A 17,014-nucleotide genomic window follows, 5' to 3' on the forward strand; every position below is an offset into this window, starting at 1 on the left:
AGAAAGGTACACTGCATGTAGTTCTATGGTGCAGGAAGACCATCAAGTGGGGCTACTGAAAAGGGGCTAGTGAATAGAAATGTGGTAGTGATAGGTGACAGAATAGTCAAGGGAATGAATGCTGCGTCTTTGTAGCCATTGTACCTGAACATACAAAGCATTTACACCAATTCAGATACCTGAATAGTATAGATAGAAATAAATGTGTTTGATCCAACAGGCATTACAGACACATGGTCACAAAGTGACCAAGGTTAAGAACTAAATAATCCAGAATACTTAACTTTGAAAAGATGTAGGCAAATTGAAAAGGGAAGAAGAGATAGCCCTGATAATAAATGGTGGGATAAAGGAGATTCCATAAGATGATGCAGTTTAATATTGAGTTTGGAAGCTATTTATGTCCAAAATTGGAGGATCACTGTAGAGTCAGTCAAATGCAAAGTGAAACAGACTGGCATCGCTGATGTGAGAGATAAAGTAAACAAACCAAACTGTAACTTTACAGGAAAGTCAGGAATTCAATGGCTAATGAGTACTATCACTTTACTTTCTGTTCTCCAAAGTTGGGGAATTTGTCTAAGGAGTTGGGAAATATTTTTAAAAAACATTTTTTTTGGACAATAAGGATATTGGGATGTGATGGAAAACTCTCCACTTGCCTGGACGGATGTAATTTCAACACCACTCAAGAAGTTTAAAACCATCCACAACAATGCAGCTTCCTTGAATGACACCACCTTCAACATTCACTCGCTTCACTGCCAATGCAGTGAAAGCCATGAGTGCTATCTCAGCAACTTCTATCCCACAACCTCTACTACATAGAAGGACAAGGCAAGCAGATGCATGGAAACACCACCACCTACAGGTTTCAAGCCAAACACCATCCTGACTTGTAAATGTATCACTCTCGTCTCCACCTAACTTCTCCTCTATCCAGCTTCAGTCCGCCTCCCCCCTCTCCCTATTTATTCCAGAACCCTGTCCCCCATCCCACTTTTCTGATGAAGGGTCTAGGCCTGAAACAACAGCTTTTATGTTCCTAAGATGCTGCTTGGCCTGCTGTGTTCATCCAGCTCCACACTTTATTATCTCGGATTCTCCAGCATCTGCAGTTCCCATTATCTCTGATCATTATGTATCATCATTCCTTCACTGTTGCTGAGTGAGAAACCTGGAACTTCCTTCAAAACAGGACTATGGGTTCTTTGGGATAATGAATGCTGGTCTAGCCAGAGATGCCCACACCCCTTGAAAAAAGGGCTAGATATTCAAGTTGATGTTCATAACAACAAAGGAGAAGTAAGTTGTAAGTTTAGTTACTTAATTGATAAAGGATTGACAGGGAAGTGCCAATCATTGGAGTGCAAATTCCACTCCACGTGGTAACTGCTTAGGTTCTGCACGGTATGCACAGGAAGTGTGGTCAGCTACAGCAGCCTGGACACTAACTTTTGAATATTGAAAAGGAGTTGTGTCATTTCCTCACTGCTAGGCAGCTCACACTTCCCATCCTTGGCCTGGTTTTAAAGTCATTGAGAGTTGCTCTTGCATCCATAGCAAAAGTGGAAACGGAGTAAGCTGATCTATTGCTCTGCTGGCTTTACCACGCTGGAGAGTGGAGTCCTGGCCCAGCACCTGATTATATTCAATCCAGTGTTGAGTACCATGTCTTATTGATGGGATCAGGGAGCAATCATTAAGAGATTTCTGATTGAAAAGGGGTGAAGCTGATAACAAGTCCACTTAACAGACTGTACATCAAAGCTGCCTCATACCACTCATCTCCAGGACACTCGCTCATAGTAAGGATGCAGGAGAAGAAAACAATATCTGGGCGATTCAGCAAGAAGTCATGTCTGGAAACAGCGAGATGCCAGAGGTTGGGAGCTCGGCAAGAGAGTGGATTACAGAGCAGATGAGGATGCAAACTGGAGAGTTGGTGAGAGGAAGAGTCGACAGCTACCAAATCTTATTATATTTCTTAAAGTTTCAAATTATTCATTTGGCAAGATACACACATAACAAAGTATAATATTTTAATTTACACAGTATAATGTTTTAATTTTTTTTCTGATGGCCTTTCAGAATGTAATTACAACCTTTGCGTTGATTTCATTGGGAAACCAGAATTCACTTAATTACTAGATAACAAAGTGTGAAGCTGGATGAACACAGCAGGCCAAGCAGCATCTCAGGAGCACAAAAGCTGACTTTTCGGGCCTAGACCCTTCACCAGAGAGGGGGATGGGGAGAGGGTTCTGAAACAAATAGGGAGAGGGGGAGGCGGACCGAAGATGGAGAGAAAACAAGATAGGTAGAGAGGAGAGAATAGGTGAGGAGGTAGGGAGGGGATAGGTTAGTCCAGGGAGGACAGACAGGTCAAGGAGGCGGGATGAGGTTGGTAGGTGGGAAATGGAGGTGCGGCTTAAGGTGGGAGGAGGGGTTAGGTGAGAGGAAGAACAGGTTAGGGAGGCAGGGATGAGCTGGGCTGGTTTTGTGAAGCAGTGGGGGGCGGGAACGAGCTGGACTGGTTTTGGGATGCAGTGGGGGAAAGGGAGATTTTGAAGCTTGTGAAGTCCGCATTGATACCATTGGGCTGCAGGGTTCCTAGCGGAATATGAGTTGCTGTTCCTGCAACCTTCGGGTGGTATCATTGTGGCACTGCAGGAGGCCCATGATGGACATGTCATCTGAGGAATGGGAGGGGGAGTTAAAATGGTTCACGACTGGGAGGTGCAGTTGTATATTGCGAACAGAGCGGAGGTGTTCTGCAAAGCAGTCCCCAAGCCTCCGCTTGGTTTCCCCAGTGTAGAGGAAGCGACACCGGGTACAGTGGAAAGTCATCTTGGGGCCTGGGATAGGGGTGGGGGAGGTGGTGTGGGGGCAAGTGTAGCATTTCCTGCGGTTGCAGGGAAGGTGCCGGGTGTGGTGAGGTTGGAGGGCAGTGTGGAGCGAACAAGGGAGTCACGGAGAGAGTGGTCTCTCCAGAAGGCAGACAAGGGTGGGGATGGAAAAATGTCTTGGGTGGTGGGGTCGGATTGTAGATGGCGGAAGTGTCAGAGGATGATGCGTTGTATCCGGAGGTTGGTGGGGTAGTATGTGAGGATGAGGGGGGTTCTCTTAGGGCGGTTATTGCGGGGGCGGGGTGTGAGGGATGTGTTGCGGGAAATGCGGGAGACACGGTCAAGGGCGTTCTCAACCACTGTGGGGGTGGGGGGGTGCAGTTGCAGTCCTTGAAGAATGTGGACATCTGGGATGTGCAGGAGTGGAATGCCTCATCCTGGGAGCAGATGCGGCGGAGGCGAAGGAATTAGGAATAGGGGATGGAATTTTTGCAGGGGGGTCGGTGGGAGGATATGTATTCTAGGTAGCTGTGGGTGTCGGTGGTCAATGTCCACTTCAAGCCCACCGACTCCCACAGCTACCTCCTCCCACCTCAAGCCGCACCTCCATTTCCCACCTATCAACCTCATCCCGACTCCTTGACCTGTCCGCCCTCCCTGGACTGACCTATCCCCTCCCTACCTCCCCACCTATACTCTCCTCTCCACCTATCTTCTCCTCTATCCATCTTCGGTCTTCCTCTCCCTCTTTCCCTATTTGTTTCAGAGCCCTCTCCCCATCCCCCTCTCTGATGAAGGGTCTAGGCCCGAAACGTCAACTTTTGTGCTCCTGAGATGCTGCTTGGCCTGCTGTGTTCATCCAGTTCCACACTTTGTTATCTTGGATTCTCCAGCATCTGCAGTTCACATTATCTCTGTTCACTTAATTACTATACTACATTCACTTATAGTGAATCACTTATAAGTTGGATTTTTCAGAAGCACAACTTCAAGTGAGGAGTGAAAAATAGAAGAATAAAGAAGTGAATACATCGCCGAAAAGATTTGTGCAAAAGGGGTCTCTAAAGGCCAAACTAGTTGCACCAAAAACAGAGCCAGGTTTAATTTCATTGCAGGCAAGTTGGAGATAGTTTAAATCTGCCTTGTTCAACAAGCAGCCACAGGTCACACGGTTGCCTCCAGAGTCTGTGTGTACGGCTCACCAGGCTATTTTCAAATTACACGGAAGAACAAGTAGAAGGATTTAGAAGTTGATGCAGAGTTCCTCCCTCAATTATGGGCTGTTTGTTCTCTGTATTTAGTGTTGTTAGACTCCCAATTAACAGTAAAAGTGGAAGAAAAATGACTGATTGGTTGAGCAATAAATAGAGTGATTATGAGGTGTGTCTCCTTTGTTTCAACCAGGTCCTTTCTGTCTCTCTTTCTCTCTACCTTCACCAGTCCCACCCCAGGCTGGGATCTCAATATCTTGTGCTGACACTGGCTGCTGAAATGAGCACGCAAGGTGGCAGACCGAGCGTGGGAGGTCATGATGAACAGCACATCTCAAACAATGTCCAACCTGGGCAACTTCAGAGTTAAACAGGGCAGATGACAGAGTAAATGTTGCGACCTATTAACTACTTATCTGTGGCCCAGCTCATAGCTTAAATAGCAATCCAGCCTTGAGGCTTGAATCTGTCACTTTGATGGGATTTATTTTAATTCATTCAGGAGTTGATTGCCAATCTCTAGTTGTCCTCAAGGTGGTGATAGAGAGCCGTTTTCTTGAATTGTTATGATTTGGTATAGGTATATATTAGGGAGGAAATTCCAGGATTTTGACCCAGAAATAATGAAGGAGCACATATATTTTCAAATCAGTTTGGTAAATGTCTTGGGAAAAAAACTCACGTATCTGCTTGAATGAACTTACTGTTGGTATTACATTTTGATATCTATATTTTATGTTGCTCCACACCTAAATGTCAAAATGCATATATTAGCCCCTTGAGTCAAAAATACAAATGAGTTAGATTCCATCCCTCAACCATCAAAACAGTGAAAAGATTGAACACGTCTATTTAAACTAACTTTGCAAGGGTGTGGGATCCAGTTGAGACTGAGTAGTTTGGGTCTGTACTTTTGGAGCTTAGAAGGGTCAACCTCTTTGAAAGAGAAGATTCATAGGTGACTTACAAGATGTGGAAAGATTATTTCCCCTTGTGGGATAGCCTAGGACCACAAAACATAATTTAAGGAGTTATTTAGTTAGGATAGAGGAGGATGAATTTCTTCCAAGTGTAGCAAATTTGAAGAATTCTTTACCCTATGGAGCGGTGAGGGCTGGGTTATTAAGTATATTCACGGCTGAAATAGTAATGTACTAGGTCTGTACTTAAACCTTATCAGACAATGACAGCATAGAAAATGACCCACATGAAGGCAAAGGACAGTGGAGTTCCCAAGGGGGTGGAGGAAATACAAATAGTAAACAGTGGCATAACACAAATAACAGTAATCATGGACATAGGAATGCAAGTAAAATTGTGAATCTTGAGATATCTAATATTTCATCAGTTGTGGGGACGTTAATCCATTGGAACAATGAGTTGACCAGACTGCCAGCATGGATTGTAAAGGGTTAAATCTGTGGAATCATGCAGAAGCCCTTTGACACATCAAGTCTGCACTGGCAAAAATATACAGTCCCAATTTGCCACATTAAGTCCTTAATGTTATGACACTTAAGATGCTCATCAAGTAATTTTAAAAAGGTTTTGAGGTTTTCCACCTCATTAGTCTCACTGCTTTCCCATTCAGCACACTCCAGACCCTCATCACTCTTACCAGGTGAAAAGGCTTTTCCTCCAATCTCCTGTTTTTCACTTTAAAATTATGTCCCCTTGTTATTGACCCTTCAATAAAGGTGAACAGATGTTTTCTGTTCAGCCTGTCTATGCATCTCAATCTTATACACCTCTATTAGATTAGATTACCTACAGTGTGGAAACAGGCCCTTTGGCCCAACAAGTCCACACCACCCCTTAGAGCATCCCATCCAGACCCATCCCCCTATAACCCACACACCCCCCCCTGAACACTATGGGCAATTAGCATGGCTAATCCACCGAGCCTGCACATCTTTGGACTGTGTGAGGAAACCAGAGCACCTGGAGGAAACCCACGCTGACACAGGGAGAATGTGCAAACTCTGCACAGACAGTTACCAGAGGCTAGAATCGAACCTGGGTCCCTGGCACTGTGAGGCTGCAGTGCTCACCACTGAGCCACTGTGGTGCCCCTTCAAACTATTCTGAAAACCACCCAAGCTTATCACCAATCTCTTAACCAAAATGCTCCACCCCAGACAGCATCCTGGTAAATCTCCTCTTCAATCCCTCCATGCAATCACATCCTATGAAGTGGTGGCTAGAACACAGCATACCAGCTGCAGCCTAACCAAAGTTCTGCACAGTTCCAACACAGCCTCCCTGCTCTTATAGCCCATGCCACAATTGATAGTATTAAGTATCCTGCAGGACTTTAACTAACCTATTAACTTGCTCTGGCATCTTTAGGAATCGGCGTACAAACACCCAAAACCTGTTTCCTTAGGACTTGCCATTCATGGATTATTCCCTTGTTTTGTTCCCTGTTCCAAAGTGCATCACCTCACATTTTTAACATTTATATCCTCCTGTAACATGACACATTCCTCCTCACTGCCAAACACCCAGATAGTCTTTGTGTCATCTTCAAACTTAAGTACTATCCCTCCCACATTCTCACGTATATCATTTACAAATATCAAAAACAATAAAAAAAAGGTGCCCAGCACTGATCCCTACAGTCAAACAGCTTTCTACCATCATACTCTTATATCACAAGGAGAATTCTGGATCCATGATAACAAGGTGTGAAGCTGGATGAACACAGCAGGCCAAGCAGCATCTCGGGAGCACAAAAGCTGATCGCTCTAAAGAAGGGTCTAGGCCCGAAACGTCAGCTTTTGTGCTCCTGAGATGCTGCTTGGCCTGCTGTGTTCATCCAGCTCCACACTTTGTTATCTTGGACTCTCCAGCATCTGCAGTTCCCATTATCTCTTACCCTGGATCCATGAGCTTTTATCTTATCTGCCATTTTCCCTTGTGACCTTGCTGAAATGAATCCCTACAGTGTAGACCAAATGACCTGCTTCTATAGAGTCTATAGTAACCCTCTGAATAGCATCTCTCTAAGACCCATCCTCCTACCCTATCTCTGCATTTCCGAGGGCTAACCCATCTAACTTACACATCCCTGGACACAATGTGCAATTTAGCATGACCAATCCACCTAACTTATACATATTTGGACTGCACAAAGAAACCACAGCATCCAGAGGAAACAAAAACTGAGAATGTGCCAACTCCACACAGACAGTTGCCCATGGGTGGAATTGAACCTAGGTGCCTGACACTGCAAGGTACCGTACTAACCAATGAGCCATCAAGACCACCCTTAAAACCACCACCGTTCTACTCATTCAAACATTTGGACACTTCACTGAACAAAATTCCACCAGATTTATCAGAGGGAGGTCATGCCTAACAAAGTTATGCTGATTATCCCTGAACGAGCTTTGATTTTCTCCTTGCCCATTTTCTAACAGTTTCCCCATCACTGATGTTACAACAGGGAACTATAGCCCAGTTAAGCCAATACTACCAGCTTTCTTGTAAAGTAAAACAAGATCGGCTGCCTGCCAGACCTCTGACACGTCTTGTGGCCAGAGACGATTAAAAAAAAAAATTGGGGTAAGGGGCCTGTAATTTCCTCATCTCCCGTAAACAGCCTAGGGTACAACTCATCCAGACCTGGAGATTAAACCAATTTTACTCCAGCAAACCTCCAATACCTACACGTGGTCATCTAAGACAGTGGTAGGGTGCATGATTCCCCATTTGGGGGAAGACACATTCCACAATGCTGCTCTCACGTGCCATGATTTTAGACTTCCTTAGTCTTACAAACCAAGTTTAACTTTATCCCTGAATAATTTTACTCTGAAATGGCAGTGCTTATTGACAACTGTGGGTAACTATATCTGCACACTGATTCTTGAACACAATTTCATTTGCTGACATTATCACACAACCTTTGCTACATCATGCACAAAGCATGCATCACACAAACATTTTATTTTAAACTGGATTTCAATTGTGAGGGTAAACATGTTGGAGAATCCTGTGAAAGTGACAAAGGCAGCCCAGGAGCAGGGGCTGGGGGCCAAGAACCCAGGAGACCCTCTCCCCAACCACTTTCCCAGATCATAGCAACCCCTCCCAGTCTCATTCCCCACACCTCAGGCATGTGATTGCAAGCAGCATATGTCCAGGTCAACAAAGAGCCTTTAGAAGATTTAGGGAGTTTAGATTAGATTCCCTACAGTGTGAAAACAGGCCCTTCGGCCCAACAAATCCAATCTGCCCCTTGGAGCGCCCCACCCAGACCCAGGAGAATGGTAACTGCCTGTGTGGAGTTTGCACAGAGGCTAGAATCGCACCCGGGTCCCTGGCACTGAGGCTGCAGTGCTAACCACTGAGCCACCGTGCTGCCCCATAGTTTAGATGTCATTCTCAGCAGCTAATCAGCTTGCTGCTTTCCACTGACATCACTTTTTCCTTAGAAAGGAAGGAAACTGTGAAGTTTTTAATACTCATTTTTTCAAGCACCTTCAAAGACCCATCTTCCATGATTTCAAGTAAATTATGCCTAGCTAATCTAAGTTGATACTTACGAACAGCTTGAAGAAATAGGAAACATATCTAATGGAGAGGGGTTCTTAAGAACACAAGAAATAGGTTCAAAAGTTGACAATTTGAAACCTCAGATCTATAATATCATTTAACATGTCATGGCTAAACAATATGATTATGACGATTCATGTCAAGCAGCAGCTATGAAGCGAGAACTAAAACCTGAATGGGATTTTTTTTTAGGAAGACAACAGGGCCTCCACAAGGCATTCTATAAAACAATGATAATGATTGAGGTCCAAGTAAGTTTTATCTTTTATTTCAAGCTCAAATAAAAGTACAAAAAAAATTATTAAAGAGTGTAAACAAATTTCCATAGGAACACTTTAGAATGTGATCCCATCTCCTAGTCAACCATTTTGTTGCATACATAAACCAAACCACAATTTGAAAATTGAAGCACTCAAAACAATTTACTGGTCCCAAAAAGGTAGCCATTTAATATCACCCAAACAAACATTCTACTTAGGATTGCCGACTGGTCAGTGAAATTCTATGCAACAATTTAGACATTGACTCTTCCTGTTGGAGAGCGTGAAGAACAAAGAAGTTCCATTCCACTTTCCCAGGCACAGGATGCCAGTAGAGTATTAGCAGCACGATCTTCAACATGGGATGGAAGGTCACCTTCCTTGATTTGTTGCAATAATTGCCTAGGAGAATAAATAATAGATTATACAGCATGCTACTGTTTGGCAGAATGTAAAAAGTGGTTTCAAGTCTAAATAGGAAACTGTGTATTACATGGAGACGTTGAGATGACCACGAGCAACATTTAAGTCTGTGTTGAATCAATTAGGCTGCAAATTGATTTTGCACACATTATTGATTTCCTGAAAATATTTCTAAGTCAAGTTTCAGGATTGTGGGGAATAGCAACATTTGTAGCTGCAACATCACTGCATTGTTAGGAGAGGGCATGTATAAAGTCTCATGTTTTCTTAATTTCATTAGTACATGCTAAAATAGGAAAACCAAGAATGAAAAAAAGAGTGCAGAATAAATAAGGAAATACTGTACCAGATTGGCCTTGACATAACATAAAAAATCTGAGGTCTTTGAAATCCATTGAATGTTGAGGCAGCAGCAACAGTGTAAGCTCCCATGTTCTCAAACACCATCCAATCTCCAACCTGTAGCTCTGGCATACTGCAACGTTCTACAATACGATCAAGCCCATCACAGGTTGGGCCCCAAATACTGGTCAAGTACAGCTTTTCATCTGACTTCTGTTTCTAAAAAAAGTATTAAATAATTTAATGTACTTTTTTTGCACAGCTTTCTTAAAATCCTAAATTGGATGTAAGGTCTTACCTTAAGCAGAACTGGCATTACATGAGCATGATCATATAGTATGCAGTTGAATGATCCATAAACACCATCATTCACATAGTACATGAGGGTCCTGTCACATTCTTCATCCTCATCTTTAAAAGATACACGTGCACTTATTAGTCATGCTGCAAATAAACTTTGCTGAAAATAAAGTACACATTATTCCAATCAAAACAATGCTATCTTTTAGGTGGAATTCAGTTGCGCAAACAGGAAACTTTTGCAAATTCAGGGATTACGCTCAACACATTATTTTGAAGTAACTAGTACATTAAATTCGGATGGAGCTATGCACAGTCTACATGGCCTTCAGTAAAGCTTTGATATTTCAAGACAGCAAGAGCTCATGGGGTCCAGGACAATTAATAAATTGGATCTAAAATTTACTTCAGTGGCAGTGGGCAGAGGGTAATAGTCATTGGTTGTGATTATGACCAAATTTGCATCCAGTAGTATACGGCAGGCTTGCAGTGATTAGAGAACTGTAGGATATTTCATTAGGAAGTTCATGGATGAACTAAACAAACACTGGTGATTTAAATATGGGGGAAGCATATTACAGGGTGCACAGAAATGCACCAAAATGTTGTTTGGGCTGGAACAATTCAGCCAAGACTAGATAGGTTGGCACTGTTTTCCTAAGACGACTGAGGGAGAGATTTGATCAAAGCTTACAAAACACACACAGTCTCCAGGGCATGGACTGAGTAAATAGCAAAAACCTCCTCCCTGCCACAGTAGTGGCATCAAACACCCAGGAACAATACAGTTTTAATTAAAAAAAAAGGTACATGGGCCCCACTGTCAAAAAAGATTGTAAAGGCAGGAACAAGACAAGAAATACTTAGATGAATAGTTAAAAACACCATTGCATAAAGCCACCGGTCAAATGCTGCAAAATGAAGTTAGAAATAGATGGTTGATTACTGACATGATCAGTTGAAGATCTCTTTCCACAATGTAAATACTCTTGACATTTATAAACCAGTATTAAAAATTGTGGTTAATTCCTAAATTAATTCAAGTAACAACAGTACAAAATGATATTGCAGTACAGATCTTCAGGGAGGTTAGTTAATAAATAAAATAAATATAGATAATTTACATTTAGTGCTCCATTCCCTCCTGGTTATTTGGTCTCATGGCCCATCCAATGCCTTTTATATTTGCATCTTTATTAAATTCGTACATGTAATTTCTTCAACATTCTAATATTTCATACACTCAAATGAATTTCAACATAATCCCAGAGGACAATTGCATTGCTCACCAATATGACAGAGGGTGTAAAGTGCGGATCAGAGGATCACCACACCTTAGATGAGGTACAGGTGGGACTTTCATGGTAATCTCAGCTGGTACAGGAAGTGGGCCCATGTATTTGGTGTCATTGACAAATAACAAACATTAAATCAACATGGTCAAGATTTCTGCCTCTTCCTGGCATGTTTCAGAGGGTAATATATTTTATTAAACCCTAGTTGTGCTGAATTTCTGGGTCAAACATGCAATAAATGACTATATCACCATTAATACACTTACCAGAGTTACTTTGTTCACTAAAAACAACTTTCTTGGCAATAATGTTCACAGCAAGTGTGTAAGCAGAAGCAACGTAGAACCGACCAGGCTCAGCAATGACTTGAGCCCCAGAATCAGTGGGGAAGTATTTGTCCAGTGCAGGATTGATAACAGCTGCAATCTAAAAATTGAGAGAGAGTCAATCAACTTTCACTTTCAGATAAAGTTCACTTAAGGCTCAATAACAATGCTTCTCACCTCTTCAAATTTGAGTTTAGTGTCTTCTGAACCAGGAAAACCACCACCAATATCAAGCAAGTACATGTTGTAACCATACTCTACCTACAAAAAGACAACAACATAGCAAGAAAGATGACATGAGCGACATACTAATCTAAATAAAAAAAAAACTTTTGATGGCCTCAAAACAGCACTAAGAATGGTAGTATCATGCACACAACTGTTAAAGTGAACATATTAAAATAAATACCTACCCCCATATCAAAAACAAAACGAGCATCTGCAATAGCCTGGGCATACGTTTGTGCGTCTGTACAACCACTTCCCACATGAAAGCTTTCACAGGGGAGACAAAAATTAGTCCATACAGTCAGTACCTAATAAAGCCAATAGAGTTCAACCAATGAGCTACAGGAGGGCTTTTAAAATCTTCAAATCTCTCTAACACGAATTGCATTAAAAAAAACACTAATCTTATAACCTGTCAAACCTTCAAGTAGTATCTTGCCTACAAGTGAATGTGCTCATCGATAACCAGCACAAGTTGTCAAAGAAAAAAATGAAAGAAAACTGCAGATGCTGTAAATCAGGAACAAAAACAAAGTTGCTGGAAAAGCTCAGCAGGTCTGGCAGCAACTGTAAAGTAAAAAACAGAATTAACGTTTCAGGTCCAGTGACGTTTTTCAGGTTTTTTTTGTTCACAGATGCTACTAGACCTGCCGAGATTTTCCAGCAGAGATAAGGGGAACTGCAGATGCTGGAGAATCCAAGATAACAAAATGCGGAGCTGAATAAACACAGAAGGGTCCAAGCTCGAAATGTCAGCTTTTGTGCTCCTAAAATGCTGCTTGGTATGCTGTGTTCATCCAGCTCCACACTTGCTTATCTGAGATTTTCCAGCAACTTTTTGTTCTAAGCTGTCAAATAATCCTGTATAATTATTGTCTACTGGGAGGACAACATGATAAATTCAGGACAAAGGCTGCTGAATGGACAAATATATGATGGATGAAGGCTAATGCAGAGGAGTGTGAATATAGTTTGTTAGGAAGAATGAGGAAAGGCAATACATAACAAAATGATACAATTTTAAAAGTGGGCACTAGAAAAGTCAGGAAGCATACAAGCACAAATTGTTAAAGGTGGCATGGCATTTTTTTGAGAAAGTGGTTAACAAAACATATAGAATCCTGTGTTTTATAAAATGGAGAGCGTATCAAGCCAAGGAAACTATGGTGAATTGATAGAGTACTAGCTCTGCCAAAGCAGTAGTGTCTAATTCTGGAAGGATGCAGCTGCATTCTAGAATGCAGAGATTACAATAGCTCCTGGGATGAGGGACTCCAGTTACATGGATAGGCTGGGGTTTTCTCCTTAAAAGTATTGAAGGGTGATTAATGAAGGTGGTGAAAATAATCAAGGACGTGGACAGGGTAGATGAAGAGAAACTGCCCACACCAGCAGAACAAGAGAATGCAAAGGACACTGATTAAAAGAAAAATCTTCCTTTTGGATTTGGAGTATAAAATGCAGTACGATTAGCACTGCCTAAAAAAATGTGGCAGAGACAGTCTTAGGCTCAATCATGGCCTTAGAGGATAAAAAACAATTTGCAAAGCAACGAAGACCAGGAGTCTGGGAATGGACAGGTTGCTTTTACAGAAAGCCAGTGTAAACTGTTTAGGCAAAACAACCTGACTGCATTATAACCTTTTAATTTTCTATACTGTATCAAAATCAATATTTCAACAAATTAGAATAACCCAAAATATGTTCAAATGTTTCAGCAACATTTCAGCACCATCTGCAATGGAATTGATCAATTCTAAAGTAAAATTCAAGATAATATGAACAATTTACCTTACTCCAATAATGTCAATACCCAGCTCTTTGGCACGCTCAAGGAGGAGTCTACTAGTCCTAAGTGTCGCTCCAAACTTCACACTTAAGCGGCAGATTGCCTTGGAATCATCAGCAGCAATGCGCAGAACTAGCCTAGGACAGAGGAAGAGTTGGATGCATTTTACGCCAGGATTTGACGTTAGTTCGATAAAGGCGTCAATGAAACATTATAAAAGGAGAATCCCATATCCAGATGAATCACCACAGGCAACCTAAAAACAGGAAAACCTGTGCAGGAAACAACATCCCAGAATTAAGACCTGCCAGACGCTAGATCAACTAACATGACTTGCTCAATCAAGAAACTGAAACAATCAGGTCAGAAAAAACAAAATTTTTACAATATAAAGTAATGCAGAAAGAAACGCCGACATGCAAATCTAAAATAGTTGTTTTAGTATCACTGATGGATTATCCCACACCTGAAGCACAAGCAAAGTGTTCTGACCACTGTTCAGCCAAGGCTCTCCATGCCAAGTTTGGTTCTCCATTATTTCATGCAAAACCCTGATTTTCCTCATTCTACCAATGAAACTGGATGTCCAGTCATGAAGACAGACATGCAGCACAAAACGTTACTTGTCATCCTGCATATTTCTAACAGACAGATTTTCCACTAATAATAAGATCTCTTTTGCCCTTAGGAACTGTTCAAGATCTGGGTTCACTTGACATCTCTGCATTCAAGCATTAAACACAGCTTAAAGAAAACACTTTCATTAGCTTTAAATACCTCATTGTTTTGTTATTAGAACTGTTAAACAAAAATCATGTAATCAAAAATTGCAGAACTGACTGAAGTGCGGTGGGGGTGGATATATGCAATTAGCAGTTCCAAACTATCTATACTTTTGAAATACGTGGATGACTTTCTTTCTCAAATAAAGTTACATCTACTAATTCCATCACTCCCTTAAATATCTTTAGATGTATCATTTCAAACACATGAAAAAACTGAAATTTTTAATTCTTGTTTCCTTAAAAAAACCAAAGCTATCCTCAAGACCCAAAATTATTTGTTTTCTTTTGTACAAATTTGAGATTTGAGTATGCAAACCAGCAACTTACTTTGCACTTGGATGACCTCTTGCTACTTTCATCAGCTCCACTTCACTATCAAATGTCATCATCTGCACCCCATGTGTTGCAGCATATTTGATCTGAGACAGTTGTTTACATGGGTTCGCATAGATTATTCGTTCAACGGGAACATCAAGGCTCTGCACCATCTGAATTTCAGTCTGCAAAGAATGATTGCATTAAAATCATTACAACAGCACAGCTTAAGCTAGAAAACACAAGTCAAAGTTTCACATACCTTGCTAGCACAATCAAATCCAGCACCCAAAGTAGCAAGAGTTTTAACCACAGCCTTGTCATCATTGCACTTGACAGCATAAAAAGGAGTCACACGAGGAAGAATCCTATACCAGCGCATGTGTTTTTTGACAATATCACCCAAGTCGGCAACATAAAAAGCATCTTTGTCATCCTAAGAATATAACAGAGGTTAGATTTCCATGCTAGAAATACTTCTAAATTACATACTTAGTACAGAAAAATGCTGATGGGAAGGACAGATGGTCAAATCCCACAGAACAGAACAGTTTATAATGGAGAAAGGAAAGCAAAGTCAGTTTGTGTCACTTCAAAAGAAAGACAATAAAAACTGACAATCAAGTAACGAACACTTACAGAATGAGACACTTCATTTATTTTGCTTTCCAAGATGTCTCTCGCAGTAAATCCTTCCTCAAGAAAGGCAAAATCAAATTCACTATTACTGAAGTCGTTCATTCTGAAATTTATAGGAAGATGCACAAAGCGGGAATCTTCAGTATGCAACAAACTAGAGAAGAAAGAAAGCAAGTTACGTGATACGGCAACAACAATCCATTATATTCAACGTGCTTAAATGACAAAAAACTTATACCTACACAGGCAAGTAAGAGATGGAATCTAGTTAAAAGCAGAACTCAGCTGTCTGGCCAAGGTGGCTTTCCAACAGAGTTAAACCCTCGAAGGTACAAATCAAGGTCTGGGCTCTCTGCGTAGCCGTTATATACCTTCCTGACTTGTTCGTTCTGAAACAGAAGTTAAGACCTTTACACAAGCAAATAATTGAAAGTGAAAGCATGATTGCCCCTCTGAACTAAGCAAGTCACACCGCACGAGTGGAAGCAACTACTCTGCACTTAAACCCCAGTCAGACCACATCTTGGGATCAGGTGGATTCTCTTTACAATTCCATGTTGTCTACACTGACATCTTTTATTTAAAGTAAGCTAGCAAGTTGAGTGCCCGTGTAAACAGCCACTGTCATTACAGCTGCACAGCTCAGCGGCTGTTGCAGTGGGCACGGCCTCGCACCTTCAGTCGCCCCACCCCCCGACGTCGCTCAGCTGACTGACAAGACCGATGTCCAATAGGCAGCGGAACTCTCCACTCACGCGCACAACAACGCTGTGCTAGTGGCCAATAGGAAGCGGAGGGGGGGGGGGGGTGCGGCGAAGTCCGCTCACCAGCAAAATGCCGGAGACCCGGTGTATTTCATCAGGGCAGCCGAAGCGACAGAAACACAGAACTCACTGATCACTAGATGGTACCGAATGTGCACTTAAACCCCAGTCAGACTACATCTTGGGATCAGGTGGATTCTCTTTACAATTCCATGTTGTCTACACTGACATCTTTTATCTAAAGTAAGGCTCATTAATTCTCGACGAACAAACCCGACCATTTTGTTTTAAATTAAGGGAATACAGCCGTTGAAATTGCTCTGTAGAGAAGGTGACTTTTCTGGCGCCATCAAACCACATTAACACGTGGCATTCAATAAAGTCACGTCGCTACATTCATGACTTCCCCCCCACCAACGGCCTTTCTCGCACAGAGAAGCAGTAACAGGGAAAACCGTTACCTTAAAAAACATTTACGAAGACTATGTCCATCGAAGAAGTCCGTTTAGAAAAAAAAAGGAGCGCTCTCCTCCCGCACAGGACCTAGCCCGCCGCTGACAGAATACAGCCAGCTACCGTGCCGCGGCCGCCGCTTTTTATAGAGCGAGGCCGGGTTGCCAGGCGACGTGTCCAGCCCAAACCGGTCCTGATCGGTTTGCTCTTGTCTGTGATCATTGGAGCGTGGGCTCCCCCCCCCGACCCCAAAACGCCTTTACGTCACTATGATGGACAGCCCCGTCCCCTCCCCCTTCCCCCGGACAGTGCGCAACAGTAAGTCCTCACCACCAGCATATTGAATGCCAGAGCCAGGCAGGCTGCTTCCAGGAAAGTAATGCATCGCCAGCACCTTAACTTAATAGTGCCTGGCGTCTACCTCAAGCACCAGTCAGTCTGGGCGGCGTGGCTCTGTCAAGCAATTTCCAAAATG

The 17,014-nt window shown here is 42.3% G+C and overlaps 1 protein-coding gene across 1 annotated transcript; it reads right to left on the reverse strand.

The window, feature by feature from the left end:
• Positions 1 to 8,872: 8,872 nt before the first annotated feature.
• odc1 (ornithine decarboxylase 1) lies at positions 8,873 to 16,751 on the reverse strand. Its single transcript, XM_059645618.1, has 12 exons — positions 16,548 to 16,751; positions 15,565 to 15,711; positions 15,323 to 15,476; positions 14,946 to 15,119; positions 14,696 to 14,868; positions 13,586 to 13,720; positions 11,976 to 12,061; positions 11,744 to 11,823; positions 11,507 to 11,666; positions 9,944 to 10,056; positions 9,650 to 9,864; positions 8,873 to 9,282 (listed from the first exon to the last, which is right to left on the reverse strand). The coding sequence occupies exons 3-12, from the start codon at positions 15,422 to 15,424 to the stop codon at positions 9,135 to 9,137; spliced, it is 1,386 nt and encodes a 461-aa protein (XP_059501601.1). The 5' UTR covers positions 15,425 to 15,476; positions 15,565 to 15,711; positions 16,548 to 16,751; the 3' UTR covers positions 8,873 to 9,134.
• Between the last annotated feature and the right edge of the window lie 263 nt (positions 16,752 to 17,014).

Source organism: Stegostoma tigrinum, chromosome 4, assembly GCF_030684315.1.
Source record: "Stegostoma tigrinum isolate sSteTig4 chromosome 4, sSteTig4.hap1, whole genome shotgun sequence".
In the NCBI taxonomy this organism is placed as follows: Eukaryota; Metazoa; Chordata; class Chondrichthyes; order Orectolobiformes; family Stegostomatidae; genus Stegostoma; species Stegostoma tigrinum.

What these genes read in the sequence shown, in the direction of transcription:
- odc1 (XM_059645618.1), bottom strand. Translation starts at nt 15,424, where the DNA reads ATGAACGACTTCAGTAATAGTGAATTTGATTTTGCCTTTCTTGAGGAA. An exon ending in TAAATGAAGTGTCTCATTCT is followed by an intron (nt 15,120 to 15,322) that starts GTAAGTGTTCGT and finishes TTATATTCTTAG; the next exon opens with GATGACAAAGATGCTTTTTA. An exon ending in TAATGCCAGTTCTGCTTAAG is followed by an intron (nt 9,865 to 9,943) that starts GTAAGACCTTAC and finishes TACTTTTTTTAG; the next exon opens with AAACAGAAGTCAGATGAAAA.